The sequence below is a fragment of the Sus scrofa genome, chromosome 8 (assembly GCF_000003025.6).
Source record: "Sus scrofa isolate TJ Tabasco breed Duroc chromosome 8, Sscrofa11.1, whole genome shotgun sequence".
NCBI classification, from domain to species: domain Eukaryota; kingdom Metazoa; phylum Chordata; class Mammalia; order Artiodactyla; family Suidae; genus Sus; species Sus scrofa.
The window spans coordinates 3,901,762-3,919,094 of record NC_010450.4 but is presented as its reverse complement, the minus strand read 5'-3'; the positions used below and the strand labels follow the sequence as shown (position 1 = coordinate 3,919,094).

Sequence of the window (17,333 nt, the reverse complement as noted above, 5' to 3'; positions counted from 1 at the left end):
CAGTGCTGTCCTGGGATCACTGATGAGACCCCTGGGGCGGTGATGACAACTGGCAACACCGCAGAGCCAAGCTGGCTCACTAACCCGCTGCGCCGCAGAGGAACTCCCAGCTCCCGGTTATTTTATGTCATGATAACACATGTTAAAACTCTGGCTCTGCTCCTGCATTAAAACTTGGGTGCGTTGGACTTTTTTTCTCAAGGATTCTTCCTCCAAAAACGGGGCATGAGAACATTTGAACGTGCATCCGAGGAGTTGCCTCTTCGGCTTTTACAGCCACTAAATGTTCATCTTTGTGGGTTTTTCCCTAGTTTCTCCTCGGACCAAGATGACTGATGGGAACCTTTCCGCCTCTACAAATGGCGTAGCCTTGATGGGCCTTCTGGACGCTCGGCCAGGAACCACATTCAGAACCTGCACCCCTTGAACCTCAAGGCGCCCCGCTCCCTCTCGCTGCCGGAGTCCGGGCCCCAGCTGAAACCGGGTGCTTTGGAGGACCGGCACAGCCTCAATTCGGTGGACTCGGGTATTCCCACCCTAGAGATCGGCAACCCGGAGCCCGTGCCCTGCAGCGTGGTGCACGTGAAGAGGAAGCAGTCGGCGGCAGAGGTCGTCCCTGAGCGGGCCTGCCAGAGCGCGTGCCCGCTGCCGTCCTGCGCGCCCCCGGCCCCGGGCAGCGGCGCCGAGCGGGAGCCGAGCGTGCGCAAGTCCTCCACGTTCCCCAGGACGGGCTATGACTCGGTGAAGCTCTACAGCCCCAGCTCCAAGGCCCTGAACCGCAGCGACAATGTGTCTGTCTGCAGCGTGTCCAGCCTGGGCACGGAGCTGTCCACCACGCTGTCCGTCAGCAATGAGGACATCTTGGACCTCGTGGTCACGAGCAGCTCCAGCGCCATCGTGACCCTGGAGAACGACGATGACCCCCAGTTCACGGACGTCACCTTGAGCGCTGGCAAGGAAGCCCGTGACCTACGCCCGCCAGACGGTGCCGACCCCACCGAGGAGGGGCGGAAACTGAGGCTGTTGGGGCCGTTCAGTAGCTTCTTCACACGGTAAGGCCGCCATGGTCTCTCCAGCAGGGCCGCTCACTCAGTGCTGACCCTGGGTCTTGGCTGGCACGTGTTGCCTGTTTCCTGCCTGGTGAGCAGAAGGTGTCGCACAGACAGTCGTGCCTTTTCCCAATGGCCCAGAGTCTGTGGCCTCGTGTGTAGGACTGGCGTGCTGCTGATTCCGTGGTCTCCTTCCTCACTGCCAGCTGCCACTTCTGTGGCCCCGGCTCACTCACACAGTCTCTTGGCACTTCCTGGCCTCTGACCTGCGGTGGCAGAGGGGCACCGACAAGTGGCCCCTGTGATCAAATCGCCCCCTTTGTCAGCTTCATCCTCTGCCGGGCCCTTTACGCTGGTAACTTGTGTTTCTTGGGCCATGTGTGGGCTGCTGGTGAGGGTGGCATCAGAGTTAGTAGCCCACGTGTCGGGGCTCAGCCCCCACGGGCATAACCTGGGGCTCGTATTTCTGGCCCTGGATGTGCCCCCTGAGCTTCTGCATGGCTGTGCTCTTTGCTCAGGCTCTGGCCCTGGGCCTGCTGCTCAGCTGTGGCTGTCCCTGCCCTGCAGCCACACTTGTTCCCACTTGCGTCAGGACCCAGCTGTACATCTTGCTCCCCGGGGTGCCCTGCTCCTCAGGCGCTGACCCAGGGATGCTGGGGGTCCTGGGTCTCACCTCCAGCTCACCTGCCGCTCATCCAGCTTCTGCCTCTTTTTTGTGCTCTCATGTTTTCGTTCAACAGTGTTTTGTGTTTGAGACTCTGCTCCGACAGGAGGAATACGGCAGAGACAGTGACTTCGGGTGGGCATGCAGGCGCGGGTGTGGAGGTGGCCCCTCAGTCAGTCGCAAAGGCAGTCGTGAGCCCCCGGACTGTGCAGTGCTGCACGGAAGGGCCGAGGGGCTCTGGAAGGGCCGTTGGCTGCACGGCCGCTCTGGGCCCAGGGCCCGGCCGACGGGAGCGCTTCTGCGGCCGGCCTGGCTGCTCCTGTGTGTGCCTGGATCAGGGCCCACGTGGGACACTTTGTGGCACTGAGTGTTCCTCGAGAGGGTGTGATGGCCAGCCAGCGTCAGCTGGGGACTTCGGTGGCTGTGGGCACACACGGCAACTTGGGCTGCCTCGGTGTTGTCATCAGCTGAGGGCTGATCTTGGGTGAGTCTGAGCCCAGCCCTGAGGGAAGGGAGCTCCCGTTCGGTCATGGTTTTGTCTCTGATGTGCATACAGACAGGTGGTGCTGCCTCCAGGAGGAATCCTGGTCCCAGCTCTTGGTGGCCGCGATTGCCTTCAGTGGGAGGGACCCGAGACCCAGGCGGGGGCTGGGGGAGAGACTCGCTGTCCCCGCTGAGGCCACAGCCCTAAAATAGTGCTGCTGCCGTTCCGATTTGTGTGGCCGAGCTGTTCCTTCACTCGGATCAGTCTCTGAACACCATCTGGGTGCCTGTTAAATATGGCTCTTCAGGATCCAGCCCAGAGCTCCCGAATCAGAATCTCAGGGGAACGGCCTTGGGGACAGCTTTTCAGAATCACCCGGGTTCTTGGCAACTTTGGGAAACCTTGCATGAAAGAGGGGTTGGCTGTGAAACAGCACAGAGGAAAGAGCTTAGCTTTCCTTTCAGCAGGTCTGCAGCCACGAGCTAGCTGTGTGACCTTGAACAAGTTGCTTCACCTCTCTGAGTTAGCTCTCTCACCTCTTAAAATAGCACTAGCAGGTGCCTAGCCCGTGGTGCCTGTTAGGTTGCTGATGCTGACGTGCTCCGTGTGTGCTCTTACCTGCGTCGTCCTTGTCATTTGCTTTCTGTCTCGGCTTCTCCATCTGCGGAGTGGGTACCATGAGACCTACTCCTGTGGCGGTCGTGGGGAGGAGGTGGGCTCACGTGGGGCAGACCCAGACAGAGCAACCTTTGAGGCATCAGTTACTCTCTGCGATGATCGTGACTGGCCCTCGCCTTGTCTGCTGCCTTGGGCTTACTGTCTGTGTCGGAGCCGCTTTTCCTTTGAAAGGAAGCACCATCGGTTACTGCCAATTGTGTCTTGAAAATCTTTCGCAGCTTTGTGCCTCGGAAACTAAATCTCCCCTCTTTGTCTTGTTTCTGAATTCTTGTCTCTTTGCCCTTGTTTTGATGGCTGTGACATTATCATTGTGAGCTATCGTTAAGTACCTTTGGGAAGCAGGTGGAATATTAATGACGAGTAAAGTTAAGATTGCTGATGTCATGGGCCAAGTGTAGTGAATTTTTTGTCCCAGGGTCTTTTTCTTTTCTCTTCAGGGCCGCACCTGCGGCATGTGGAAGTTCCCAGGCTAGGGGTCAAATTGGAGCTGCAGCTGAGGCCTATGCCACAGCAACGCCAGATCCGAGCCGTATCTGTGACCTAGGTCACAGCCTGTGGCAACGCTGGATCCTTAACCCACTCAGCGAGGCCAGGGATCGAACCTGCTGATACTTGTCGGGTTCTTAACCTGCCGACCCACAGCAGGAACTCCTGTCCTGGAGTCTTAAGTGTTAGAGAAGAGTTAATCTATCATTCCTTTGAGGGGAAAAAGGGGGTCCCGTCCCAAAAATGTTTGGAGCCAACTAAACATTTTGCAGATGAGTAACAGAGGGGGCCTGGCCCTTAGCAGGGACTCGGAGGGCTGCGGACTGGGTGCGTTTTTGTGGAGGGCAGGCCTGAGGCCAGAGCTGGGCCTTTGCGGTTCCCAGCCCGGCTTCTGCATCCTCCTGGTTCTCCTTGCTGTCCCTCGGCCCAGCAGCTCCCTCTGCCCTCGTGCCACTCGTTCTTGTCCTCTCTGAGTCTGCCTCCGGGGTGTGGAGAGCATGCGGGCAGTACCGTGGAAGGCCAGTCCAGAGGATGAGGCTCGGGAGAAGCGCCGGCGATCTGGGTCAGGGAGCCTGTAGCCTCCGGGAGCAGACCTGGTGTTGACCCTGACTGACGAGGGTGGCCCAGCTGAGTCAGGAGCCAGCGAAGCCAGGAGGGCCCCATGGAAGCCCAGGCCCAGCTCCTGCTTGTGCCTCTGCCCCTTTGTGCCCACAGACTGCAGTCCGCACACTCCACCCTGAGCCTGGAGATGGTCCCTGCCCTCAGGGGCTTGCTGCCAGTGGGGGAGACAGACGCACGCTGCAGGGGTGGGGGTATGAGTATGGACATGGGTGAGTGTGTGTGTGTGTGTATGTTTGGGGGGTACTGAGGTCAGGAGTGCTGGTTCAGGAGTCAGGCTGGCTGGATTCAGTGTGAGCTGTCCTACTTAATAGCTGTGTGACCTTGGGCAAGTCACTTCACCTCTCTGAGCCTTAAGTGGGGCATCTAGCACATTTCCTGGCACTACGTAAGCAGGAACTGTCAATGATTCTGACATAAATATTCTCATTTCTAGGAGTTCCCTGGTGGCCTATTTATTGGTCAAGGATTCGGTGTTGTCACTGCTGTGGCTTGGGTTCAACCCCTGGCCCAGGAACTTCTGCATGTTGTGGGTGCAGCCAAAAATTTATTATTTCTAAAAAATGTGTTTCCTAAAGCTTTTATTAGTTCTTATCCTCATATTGTACCTTCCTCCAATCAATCAGTCCATTATTGAAAAAGACCAAGAGTTTTCCCCTTTGTCCCTGTCGACGTTTTGGGGAGGTCAGTCTTTGTGTGTGGGAGGCTGTCCCGTGCACTGAGGCTGTTTAGTAGCATCTCTGGCCTCTACCCACTAGATGCCAGTAGCACCTCTCCAGTTGTGACAGCCAAAATCATCCTCAGATGTTGCCAGATGTCCCCAGAGGGGCAGGGTGAGTGGGGTAGGAGGGGTGGACGGAATCAGCCAGCCATTGAGAACCACTGAGCTAGCAGTTGTAAATGCTGGTATTTAATTGCTTCTTTGCAGGAGATTTACTAATGTAATGTATGTATTTTTATTAAAGTGTAATTGAGGAGTTCCCGTCGTGGCACAGTGGTTAACGAATCCAACTAGGAACCATGAGGTTGCGGGTTCGGTCCCTGCCCTTGCTCAGTGGGTTAACGATCCGGCGTTGCCGTGAGCTGTGGTTGCAGACGCGACTCGGATCCCACGTTGCTGTGGCTCTGGCGTAGGCTAGTGGCTACAGCTCCAATTAGACCCCTAGCCTGGGAACCTCCATATGCCGCGGGAGCGGCCCAAGAAATAGCAAAAAGACAAAAACAAAGTATAATTGATTTACAATATTATGTTAATTTCAGTGATTCGCTATTTTAGTAGATTTACTCCATTTAAAGTTATTACAAGAGTCCTTTGTGGCACAGGGGGTTAAGGCTCTGGTATTGTCCCTGCAGCAGCTCGGGCTGCTGCTGTGGTGCAGGTTCGATTCCTGGTCTGGGAACTTGCATGTGTCTTGGGTGTGGCCACCCCCCAAAAGGAACAAAAGCTATTATAAAATATTAGCTATAGTCCACTAATGTGATATCTTTTGAGCAGGATCCTCATTTTATGTAGAAGGCAGGAAATGTGTAGAGACCCTCTGAGCTCAGTGTGGTGTTAACGGCCTTTATCTGGAAAGCCGGACCGCAAACGTGAGAGGAATTCTGTAAACGCTGGTTTTCCACGAGACAGGGCTGGGGCTCCTGTGAAGCCCAGGCTTTAAGGCTCCTGATCTGCTCTTGTCTGGAAGGTAGTGATTAGCTTTGACCACATGCATCTCGTTTTGCGTAGCCCTTTGTTAAACTCTCAGCCGATCGGAGTATCCTTTGCTGAGAAGAGATGCTCGAGCTGGATGTGCAGGCTGAGGAGGAGCTCGCCGAGTCGAGTCGAAGATGTGGGGCAGAGGGAGTAGCTGGCGGGAGATGTGGGGCGCCTGGCTGCGCTTAAAGACCTGGAATGATGCATTTTCTGGTCTGCTTCCCGACCTGGCCAGCAGCCCCGCGGGGCGCAGTCTGCGTCTGGTCCGCCCTGGCACTGAGCTGGAACTCAAGGGGAGACAGAGGACTCTGCGGTTGAGAGCGGGAGCTGCTCAGCCCTGGGTTTGCACCTGAGCTCTGCCATTTTTGACCTGTGTGACTTCAGGAAACTGAAACTTCTGGGATCCCCAGTGTGTACTGGGTGACAGGGGGTTCATTGTACCTCCTGTAAAGAGTTGATGTAGAGGTTTAATGAAACTGCGAGGGTGAAGCTCTGACAGAGCACGTTCCTAGTGTGAGCAGGTTGAATTCCTGGCACTGCTTTGTGCTTTTGCTGGGTTTCACATAAGATTTCTTTCTTCCTTCCTTTCTTTCTTTCTTCTTTTTTTGCTTTTTAGGGCTGCTATGGCATATGGAGGTTCCCAGGCTAGGGGTCCAATCGGAGCTGTAGCTGCCGGCCTACACCACAGCCACAGCCACAGCCACAGCAACATGGGATCTGAGCTGCATCTGTGACATCACAGCTCACGGCAACGCCGGATCCTTAACCAACTGAGCAAAGCCAGGGATCGTCGAACCCACAACCCCATGGTTCCTAGTTGGATTTGTTAACCACGGAGCCATGATAGGAACTCCAGTATTTCACTTTTTAACAAGGGCCTGTTGTATGAAAAAACCTGAACCCACTGGCTTAAGAAAATACGTCTTTATTTTTTTTATTTACTTTTTTTTTTTTTTTTGGTCTTTTTGCTATTTCTTTGGGCCGCTCCCGCAGCATATGGAGGTTCCCAGGCTAGGGGTCGAATCGGAGCTGTAGCCGCTAGCCTACGCCAGAGCCACAGCAACGCGGGATCCGAGCCGCGTCTGCAACCTATGCCACAGCTCACGGCAACGCCGGATCGTTAACCCACTGAGCAAGGGCAGGGACCGAACCCGCATCCTCATGGATCCTAGTCGGATTCGTTAACCACTGCGCCACGATGGGAACTCCGAAAATACGTCTTTAAATGGGTGTTTTGACTCACTGCGAAAATGCTCAACCACAGTTTTAGTTGCTGTACTGGTTTAAGCTTTTGGGATTTGATCATTTGAAAGGTGACATGAGCAGAGTTAAGGAACAGATTTGCTCCTGCTCTCCTTTTAGGAGGTGAATTTGCCTGCCAACAGGGTGGGAGCACTTCAGAGACACACGGCAGCCAGGGCCCTGGGCACAGGGAGTGACAGGCAGTGACGAGTGCTCGCCAGGCGCCATTCTCAGCCCTTCACGTGGTCGCCTGTTAAATCTTCAACAACCACGTGAGAAGGTGTGTGTGTGAGAGGCCGTGGGCTGGCTTGTCATCCTTCTGGGGGCCTTTCTGCACAGTGGAGAGTTAAAAACGTACAGCTCCCAGAGCTGCTTGCAGCAGTTAGGGTTCTGGGCATGAACTGGGCCCCATGTGTGAGGGATTTGAGGCGGAAGTTAGGCAGAGACGGGTTTTCTTCCCCTTTTGGCGGTTTTCTGCTGCGTGGTGATGTCATAGAGATGCCAGGCTCTCCTGCAGCGTCACCCCTGTGTCCACTTCCTGAATGTCTAGAGGGGGGAGAGGTGGCTCGTTGCGCCTCGCACTGTCGGGAGGCAGTTGTGGTGGCTTCCTGGTCCTGTTGCATCCTCAGATCCCACGGTCCCAGCGGCACCTGAGATGTGGCAGCTCCCCTGGTGTGTCATCAGTTCTGCAGTGTTCAGGGAGCCATCCTGGGGGCCCAGTACAGAGCCGACAGCTTCAGCCCTTAACGATTTTGAAATCGTCTAATTCCTTGGAGTTCCCGTCGTGGTTCAGCAGTTAATGAACCTGACATGCATCCATGAGGACGAAGGTTCAATCCCTGGCCTTGCTCAGTGGGTTACGGATCTGGCATTGTCGTGAGCTGTGGTGTAGGTAGAAGACACGGCTCAGATCCTGCGTTGCTGTGGCTCTGGCGTAGGCTGGCGGCTACAGCTCCAATTTGACCCCTACCCTGGGAACTTCCATATGCCACGGGTGTGACCATAAAAAGCAAAAAAGAAAGAAAGAAAGAAAGAAATTATCTAATTCCTTGAATTAAATCTCCTTCTGCTTGAAATTCCTGGAGTGGTTTCTGTCTCCTGCACTGAAAGCTGATGGATTCAGGTAAGTTCTGTAAACGATTCTCACTTATGGATGAGGAAGCAGAGGCAAAAGGTGGGTACGTAGCTTGCAAGGGATACAAAGATGATACAGGTCTATGAACTTAGGTTTCTCTTCTGGAAAATAGAAGTAAGTTCCTGCTTCAAAGGGTCGTTGAACTTAAGTGAGGAGGAAACGTACATGGTGTGATGCAGCCAGCACGTGGCAGGTGTGTTAATGTCTGTTTGTTTGTTTATTTTCCATGGCTGCACCCGTGGCACATGGACATTCCTGGGCTAGAGGTTGAATAGGAGTTGTAGCTGTCACCCTGTGCCTCAGCTCACAGCAACGCCGGATCCTTAACCCTCTGAGCAAGGTCAGGGATCGGACCTGCATCTTCATGGATACTAGTCGGGTTCGTTACTGCTGAGCCACGATGGAAACTCCCTGTGATGTGACTTTATTTTCATCTTTGTTCTCATGTAGCCCGTGGTAGCTGTGAAACAAGTGTGGTGAGGTGTCCAGGGAAGCCTGTAGAAGGAAGCACCCTGGGGCCCCTCGGGAAGAGGAAGGAAACAGGCGGGTGGCCTGCATGGTACAGAGGGCCGACCACTTCTTCTCTGGATCCGAGGGGTGGGGGCCAGAGCCCCCTGCAGGCTGTCGAGGGTCTCCCGTGAGGTCCCGTTCGGCACTGCCTGTGAGCCCTGGGCACTTTCGGGATCCCTTTGCACCTGAGAGAGGGGAGGTGCTGTGCCCCTCACGGCTGTGTTCTGAAGGTGTCTGCTGTGCCTCCGGCGAGCTCGGTGTATGCTCAGGGAGTGCAGGTGCAGAGCCAGAGGTGAGAACATCCGTTCCCCGCCTCTGGCTGGGTGGCAGGTGGGTGGCCTTGTCTTCCTGAAGCTTTATTTCCTTGTCTCTGAAGTAGCGCTAACGAGGCAGTGTCTATAACACAGGGCTTGGCGCTGCCTCTGGAACGTATCAGGGGTCTCTGACCCGTGTCTTGCTTGAGTGAATGAAGCTGTGAATGAATGACTGGCTACGGGCCACCCTGTAAAGGATGAGCAGCAGGGAAGGAAAACAGAGAAACAGGGGGGTCGATCAGGCCTGGAGGGTGAGCACCATGGATTTCTTTCTTTCTCTTTTTCTGCTTTTTTTTTTTTCCTTTGGCTGTACCCATGGGATGCAGAAGTTCCCTGGCCGTGGGATTTCTTTTGCCTTCCTGATGACTTGATTAAAAGCAGGTTGGCATGAGGTTGCGGGTTCAATCCCTGGCCTCGCTCAGTGGGTTAAGGATCCAGCATTGCCGTGAGCTGTGGTGTAGGTCACAGACGTGGCTCAGATCCCGCGTTGCTGTGGCTCTGGCGTAGGCTGGCGGCTACAGCTCCGATTCGACCCCTAGCCTGGGAACCTCCATATGCCACAAGGGAGTGGCCCTAGAAAGGCAAAAAGACAAAAAAAAAAAAAAAAAAAAAAAAAAAAGCAGGTTGGTTTTCTGTGATCTAGCCAGTTCTTTGCTATGTGTGGAACTTAGGGGACCAGGAAGGTGTTCTGGGAGATCCCAGCTGGGTTATCTTACCTTCCGTTTGTGGGTCGGGAAGCTTGTCTCTATCTGCAGAAAGAAAGCTGTTAGGTTCAGCTGCTTACTGTTGGTGCCGACTTTGAAGGACTGTTGGCGTCAGGTGGGGAGGGTGGAGACTTTGACTGAGGTGTGCTGGACTCGCCCCATCCGGGGGTGGCCAGCCCGGAACCAAGAAAGAACTTCAGCCTGTGCCTCTGTGTGTGGCCAGGTCGTGTTCCTGACCCACCTCACAGGCTGCACTGATTCCCCTGCAGTGTTTCTGCCCTGGCTTCTGGAAGGTGTTCATGTCCTTAGAAGTTTCACAACTACAGCAAGCAAGGCAGTTTTGGGGGCCGGAAGATAAGGAGAGTGTCTTTGTTCTTTGCAGGATTCACTTGGCTTGCGTTTGTGCAGTACTCGGTGTACTGACATCGTCGGGAGATCATGCCCCGCGTCTTTATGGCGCTTGAAGTCACGGTCAGCGGGGAGGGTGATTCAGTGTGACAAGCTGGACGCTTGCTGAGAGCCTGAGTCTGTGGGGTTTGGGAAACCCGCAGGCACACCCATTCCCGCAAAGCAGTTCTTCAGCCCCCGGCTACTTTCTCCTCGTAAATTAACTTCCCTTTGCCCAGGCGGGTATCGCATCTTCACAGTTGTTAATGGAGGGACACAGCAGTGCAGATGCTCTTGCTCTGGAGCTCCCATCGTGGCTCTGCAGGGATGATCCTGACACGCATCCATGAGGACGTGGGTTCGGTCCCTGGCCCTGCTCAGGGGGTTAAGGATCTGGTGTTGCCGTGAGCTGTGGTGTAGGTCGCAGACATGGCTCGGATCCTGCATTGCTGTGGCTGTCGTGTAGGCCGGCAGCTGCAGCTTTGATTCAACCCCTAGCCTGGGAACTTGCATATGCCGCAGGTGTGGCCCTCAAAAGACAAAAAAATAAAAATTAAATTAAAAAACCCCACTTCCTTGTTCTGTTTTCTGCCTTGCGTAGTGCCTGTCCTAAAATAACGTGTTTGTTTGTAGAGCACTGAGTACTCGATAGAGCTGACATTAAATTCTTTCGTCCCCCTGTATTTTCCAGGTGTATGTCTTACGAGATTGCCACATCAAATCAGCTAGTTCCTGTTTGTGTGAAGTGAGCTGGGTTTGTAACTGAGAGTTGTTTCAATTCCAGTTTTGCTGATTCTTTGTTGTGAATACTTGTGGTTTGTCTTAGGATCCCTGCAAGGGTCTATATATGGAAGAATGATGAGTCATCCAGATTTGCCTAAGAGCCGTTTTGGGCCCCACACCAGTTCAGTTTTCCTGTTAATTCCCCTTTGCTTCCAGCCAGAGACCTTGAAAATCCAGGCTCTGTGGACAGTATTACAGGGAATAGCAAGTGTTTGCTGGGGTTTGAAAGTTAAGGTTTGGAACTGAGCCCTCATTTCCTTTAGGTTTCAGGATTTGGGTGTGTCCGACCACGAGGGGTGGCACAGGGGCAAAAGGTTGAGAGGGCATGGGCTCTGCCCCCAAGTCCACGTCCTGCAGAGGCGTGTCAACTGGAAAAACATATGCAACTTGAAAGCTGAGAGTTCTGTTTTATTCAGTGGCCTTAGGAGGACTATGGCCCAGGAAGGCAGCCTCTGCCAGCGAGCTTAGGAGGAGCCAGGCAGGACATGTAGGCGTCTTTTGCTGGAAGAAAAAAAAGCAAAAGGCATGTGGGTGAACACGAAAGATTTCCGCTAATCACAGAAAGCAGACATCTCTAGTTAATGATTTTAGTGCTTTTCTATATACGGGAGGATACAAGAGTCCAGGCTGATTGAAATTTTTCCTTTGATGTATTTCGTAACCGTCCAGGGCCCGTATCCTGGTTGTCTTCATCCTGAATCCCCTCAGGGCTCACCAGAGGGTTGGCTCTAGTGGCTGATGGCTTGGCGGTGGGCAGCATTCTTTGCTTACTGGCATGGCAGGCAGCGGGTTTCTTTGGTCCACAGGCGGAAGGGAGCCCAGCATGAGGAGGAAGAGGGTGAGAGGCCAGTTAGACGAGGAGTGTTTCCTGGATCAGCCCTCTCCCTTACACCTGACGACCATTCACTTACTCTAAGTCCTTACCCTGCAACGAACAGGTTTCATTCCTTTTAGAATGCCTTTGAGGAGTTCCCGTCATGGTACAGTGGTTAACGAATCCGACTAGGAACCATGAGGTTGCGGGTTCGATCCCTGGCCTTGCTCAGTGGGTTAAGAATCTAGCATTGCCGTGAGCTGTGGGGTAGATCACAGATGTGGCTTGGATCCGGCGTTGCTATGGCTGTGGTGTAGGCCGGCAGCTAGAGCTCCGATTTGACCCCTAGCCTGGGAACTTTTATATGCTGCGAGTGTGGCCCCAAAAAGCAAAAAAAAAAAAAAAAAAAAAAAAAAAGTTCCTTCGACAGCAGCTGTTTTTGAAGCAGAGGAAATTGAGGTGGTCAAAGAACAGGTGAATATGTATTTACTTGGGAGAATGCTAGCTGCCCTGACCAGCTTGAAATGGGTACAGTGGCTCAGATGATGGGGTTTGCTTCCTCCCCCTCCCAGGTTCTTTCCACCTTGTGGCGGTGTCAACTCCAGCGTGGGGACTCTGGGCTCCTCTGCCCCAGGAAGCGGGGGAAGAAGGGCCTGGGCCTGGGAGGTTTTGTGGGCCAGGCCCCCTCCAGGCGGTGCCCGTCCTCCGCCCGCAGCGTGTTAGCTGGAACTTGGTCCTGTGGCCACATTACTGTGCGGGAGCCTGGGAGATGGGCCCGTGCCTGGGATAATGAGGAAATGGGTTTGGTAAAGAGCCAGGAGCCGACCCTTTAAAAAAATTTTTTTTTTATTATAGTTGATTTAAGCTGGCCATTTTTCAGGATCATTCTCCTTTTCTTTTCTGGCCGCCCTGAGGCATGTGGAGTCCTCAGGGCAGATCCGAGTCACAGTTGTGACCTATGCTGCAGCAACACCCGGATCCTTGAACCCACTGTGCCCGGCTGGAATCGAACCTGGGTCCTGGTGCTCAGAGACGCCCCAATCCTCTTTGGCCACAGCGGGAACTCCGGATCATTTCTCTCGATCCTCCTTCTTCAGGAGAATTAAATGCCTGCAGCCAGTGAGTTGGATGCTCTGTCGTTCTCTTGCTCAAATGGCAGTTCTCACCACCCGCAATATAAACTCCAAACTACTCGGTGTGACATAAAGGGCATTCTGGATCCAGCCCCTGCCCTCGTCACAGGCCTCCGGCTCCTGTCCTGTGCCACAGCCACAGACCCCGAACTCGTACTTAGAGCTCTCTGAATCAGCCCTGGCTGTCTCTGCACCTTTAGCTGCAATGCTCCCTCTGCCTGTTGTCCTTTAGGATTCAGCTTAAGTGACACCTGCTCTGGGAAGCCTTCACTGATCACCCTGCCCCCTTGCCAAGCCCTCGTTTGGATCTCAGAGTCCCTGGGTTTCTTCTGAGGCAGCACCCATCACACCCACTCTGCTGCTCCCTCGACCATGAACTTCTTGGAGGCAGGGCTACGGGCAGAGCAGGCATTTAGTAGATGTTCCGTAAATAATCCTAATGAGAGGTGGACCAAACATCTGAAAAAAGGAAATAAGAGACTTGGAACACTTTTAAAGTCTAAGTATTACCTTTTAGTTATGTTACTGTTTTGGAATCTGGGAGAACACTCTCCCTACCACCTTGATCTCCTGTTTCAGGTCACCCAGTGACATAGGTTTCAGATTCCACATGGGGCAGCCACACCTGCGGTGTCTGCAAAACTGGCCTGTTCTTCTGAGACTTTTTTGGTTTTTGTTTTTGATGATAAAGCTTTTTACATATGTTTTCTTAAAGCTCCTCTTTGTTTAAAAATACGTAGGAGAAATTTGACTTTTTATGTTCATCATTCTATTTTGTACTTGCCACCTTTTTTATTTTTTAGGGCCGCAGATGCAGCAGATGGAAGTCCCCAGACTAGGGGTCGAGTCAGAGCTACAGTTGCCTACCTACACCACAGCCATAGCAACGCCGGATCTGAGCTGAGTCTGTGACCTACACCACAGCTCTTGGACCCTTAACCCACTGAGCGAGGCCAGGGATTGAACCCGCATCTTCAGGGTTACCAGTCAGGTTTGTTTCTGCTGAGCCACAGTGGGAATTCCTGTCCTTTCCACTTTTGTACCTACTATTAATCCCCCCCTCCTTTTTTTTTTTTCCCTAGGGCCCACCTGCAGCATATGGAGGACCCCAGGCTAGGGGTCTAATCGGAGCTGTAGCCGCCGGCCTACACCACAGCTCACAGCAGCACTGGATCCTTAACCCCCTGAGCAAGGCCAGGGATTGAACCCTCAACCCCATGGTTCCCAGTCGGATTCGTTAACCACTGAGCCATGACGGGAACTCCCTATTTTCCCTTTTTCTGTATTCCCTTATAGACTTCCCGTGAATTTTATTTATATATTTATTGGTTTTTTTGTTTATTTTTTTAAGGGCTGCACCTGTGGCATATGGAGGTTCCCAGGCTAGGGGTTGAATCGGAGCTGCAGCTGCCAGCCTGCACCACAGCCAGAGCAACGGCAGATCCGAGCTGCGTTTGTGACTTACACCGCAGCTCGCGGCAACACCGGATACTTAACCCACTGAGCAAGGCCAGGGATAGAACCCGAAACTTCATGGTTCCTAATCGGATTTGTTTCCACTGTGCCACAACGGGAACTCCAAGACTTCCTGTGAATTTTAAACATAAAAACGTGTGCTGGTTCTGCAGCTTGGTATCCTGCATTTTTACTGATAGAAAACATGTTCTCACCTAATTAAAAATGAACTGTCTGTTTGCCTGTTAACCTCTTTGTGGTATTCCACCCTGTGAATCATTTGCTTATCCAACAATAAGGAAATCATTTTTTTGTTCCTGCTTTTTGATGATAAAATTACCTGTGTTCCCATTAGTGTGCATTGTCTGCATTTCACATGACCGCTGGGACAGAGTCCCAGAAGTGAGTCTTGCTCCTTGACCGTGCTCCCGGCCCCCGTCAGCTCTGATCTGCCCTGTCCCAAGGTGACGGTGGTGAACCTCCGAGAGCCTCTGTCCTTGGTGCAAGTTTACTGGCGGTGAAGATCCAGGCCCTGTTTTATGAATGAGGCAACTCTGATTGATGGCTGATGGGCTGATAGAATTGCTCTCAGCTCTCACCTCCTGTTGAAGTTTGGGGGACCGTTCTCCCGGGCCCTGGGGTCCACAGGATGCGGAGATGCCTTTGGATTCCTTCTCTCCTTCTCTGGGGCCCGTGTGCTGGCCCATGGGCCTGAATGCCTGAACCCACCATTGCTGGTTCCCACTTCCCTGCCTTTGCCTGAGCTACTCTCTTCCCCCGCCCTGTGTCCCCTCAGCTGATTCCTGCACATCTTTAAGGCCTAGCACAGCTGACACCTCTTCTGGGACACCTTCCCAGCATCTCCAGGGCAGAGGAGCTTCCGCCAGCCAGGCTGCTCTCTGTTCCTTCAGCCTCACTTTACTTAGTCCTGTTTTGTTCTGTATGTCTTGCTGTTACTGTGAACCCCTCCAGGTCAGGGCCTGGGTCTTGGTCATTCCTAATGCCCAGCTTGGGTTCTTTCTGGCCCTGGAACACTGGCAGATCACGGCTGGGTTCCGTTCACTCTCACAGGGCAGACTCTTGTTCCCGGAGCCACACGTAAGAGACTGGTTTGTTTTAACCCACACGGCAGGGCCTGCTTTGTTCGTGTTCTGGGCTGGGTGTTTTCCGTGTGGCAGAAGAGAGGGATGCTGAATTCTGGGGGCACGGCGTGGATTTGCTGTAGTGGAGGGAGAGGGCACACTCAGGTGAGCGCCACAGGCTACCTGGTTAGGAATCTGCACGTAGCCTGATCAGTGGAAACAGAGACTAGAAGATACTAGAAAAGTCTGCATTATAGGGCAGGTGTTCACAGTTTGATTTTGCTTTAGTGAATAGAAGTGTCGGAATAGTTGAAAGCAAAATCTAAAAGTGATTCATTGTTCATGGAAACTATTGGAAAGGGGTTAGTCTTAAATTCATATAGATTAAAGCATCAATTAAAGAAACGAGATAGCATGGGAAGGGAACATTTATTAGTTAAGGAGCAAAGTTCTCAGCCGTTGCAGCACAATAGACTTGTCCAGGAAACTTTAAAGAAGTTGTCCGGGCACTGCCATCTGAGATCAGCTTCAGGTGAAATCTGGGCATTAGGATTTTTAAAAAGCTCCCTAGGTGATTCTGGTTCGCAGCCAGGATTGAGAACCTCCAGCGGAAAGCACGGTCTCAAGACCAGATCCAAGCCTTTCAGTTTACTGTGCGACCTTAGGCCAGGTCGTGTCTCTGAATTTCCTCATCTTGAGCAAAGCCAAACGTAAGCCCCTCGAGGGTGGGGACCCCTGTCTCTGGTCATCGCTGATTACATGCCTTGCACTTGGCACGTGGCTCAGATGTGGTCAGTGCTCAGCATGTGCTTGTCGAATGAAAAACATAACGTGTGTGGACGGGGTTAGGGTTAAAGGCGCTTGGCCTGATGTAACGAATAAAATGCTCGTAGCACTTGCACACCCACTGGCTGAGAGGCGCTGCCTCTGTTCCACCAAGAAAGCCGAAAGGTTCCTTCCTTACCCAAAGTCAGGCAGCTGGTTCCACAGCTGGGGTTTGAGCCCAGATGTGCCTGACGCTGCACCCTGCATGTATTTTCTCCACTTAGGTCACATCAATTTCCGTGCGGTCCTTGAAGTTGACAAAACATAACCATTTCATCCTGCTCCTGGACCACTCGTGGGTGATTCGTGACGCTTACAGACTTATGGACGGGCAGCCCTGCTTTCTGGAACTCTTTTCTTTGGTAGTCAGTTGGCGATTCGGCATCAGTTTGTATGTTTTTCCTTGGCCGTCTTCCATAGGCATTTCACCCTGCCTCCTCCTCTCCTTGTGAAACCCTAAGCTGATGATAGAGAATGCAGGCCTGTTTAACTTTTCCTTCCTGTATTTAAATGTTGGGAGTGTTTGAAGGAGATTTCAAGGAGGCTGTGACTCTGGAGAACACTGGCTTTTGTTTTGGGCTCTGCCTTATCAGTGAGAGGCACACAGGCGGGAGTGCGTTTCAGGGTTAGTTAATGAGTGACCGGTTAATGCAGCACAGCCAGCAGGTTTTATGCCAGGCCTCAAAGGGTATGAAGGCCAAATAAGAGGAGTGGGGGGTGATTTATAAATCACTAAACTGCAGTCCCTAGCTCTCTATCAAACGGCGGGGCGAAAGCGCTCTGGGGGCACGGAGGAGGGACTAGGAGGGCAGGGGGCCATCTGCCCAGGTGGCTCCAGAGGACAGCGCTTTGAGCTGAGCAGGGTGTGCTGAGCGGGGGGAGAGTGTCCCAGGACCCCAGTCATGCCCCTTCTCCATCAGCGCCTCGCTCCCCAAGGGCACCTCCTGTTCTGACTCTGTCACCGTCAATGAGCGGTGCTTGTTTTTGAACTTGAGATAAATGGAGTCACACAGCATGTGCTCTTGTGTCTGGTTTTCTCTGCTCGGCTTTGTCCGAGGTTCACCCAGGTGGCCGTTGGGTGGCGGCATCCTTCATTTTCTCTCATCCGGTGTGCTTTTCCGTTGTGTCAGTATACCCCTCTTGTTCTCCTGTGGATGCAGGTTTGGTTTCTTCTGCTGTTGACCCCTGGGGACAGTGCTAATCGTAGGGTCTTTCAGGGCGCGCGTGCCTCGGGGCGGAATTGCTGTGTCTGCTCTGGCGGACACTGCGGAGGG

At 53.1% G+C, this 17,333-nt stretch overlaps 1 protein-coding gene across 1 annotated transcript in view; it reads left to right on the top strand.

The window, feature by feature from the left end:
- The window catches only part of TBC1D14 (TBC1 domain family member 14), an 85,470-nt gene continuing 68,448 nt past the window's right edge, over positions 312-17,333 (top strand). Inside the window, 2 exon segments of the mRNA XM_021100966.1 lie at positions 312-401; positions 404-1,052. Coding sequence (XP_020956625.1) covers positions 329-401; positions 404-1,052 — 722 coding nt within the window. The 5' untranslated portion in view covers positions 312-328.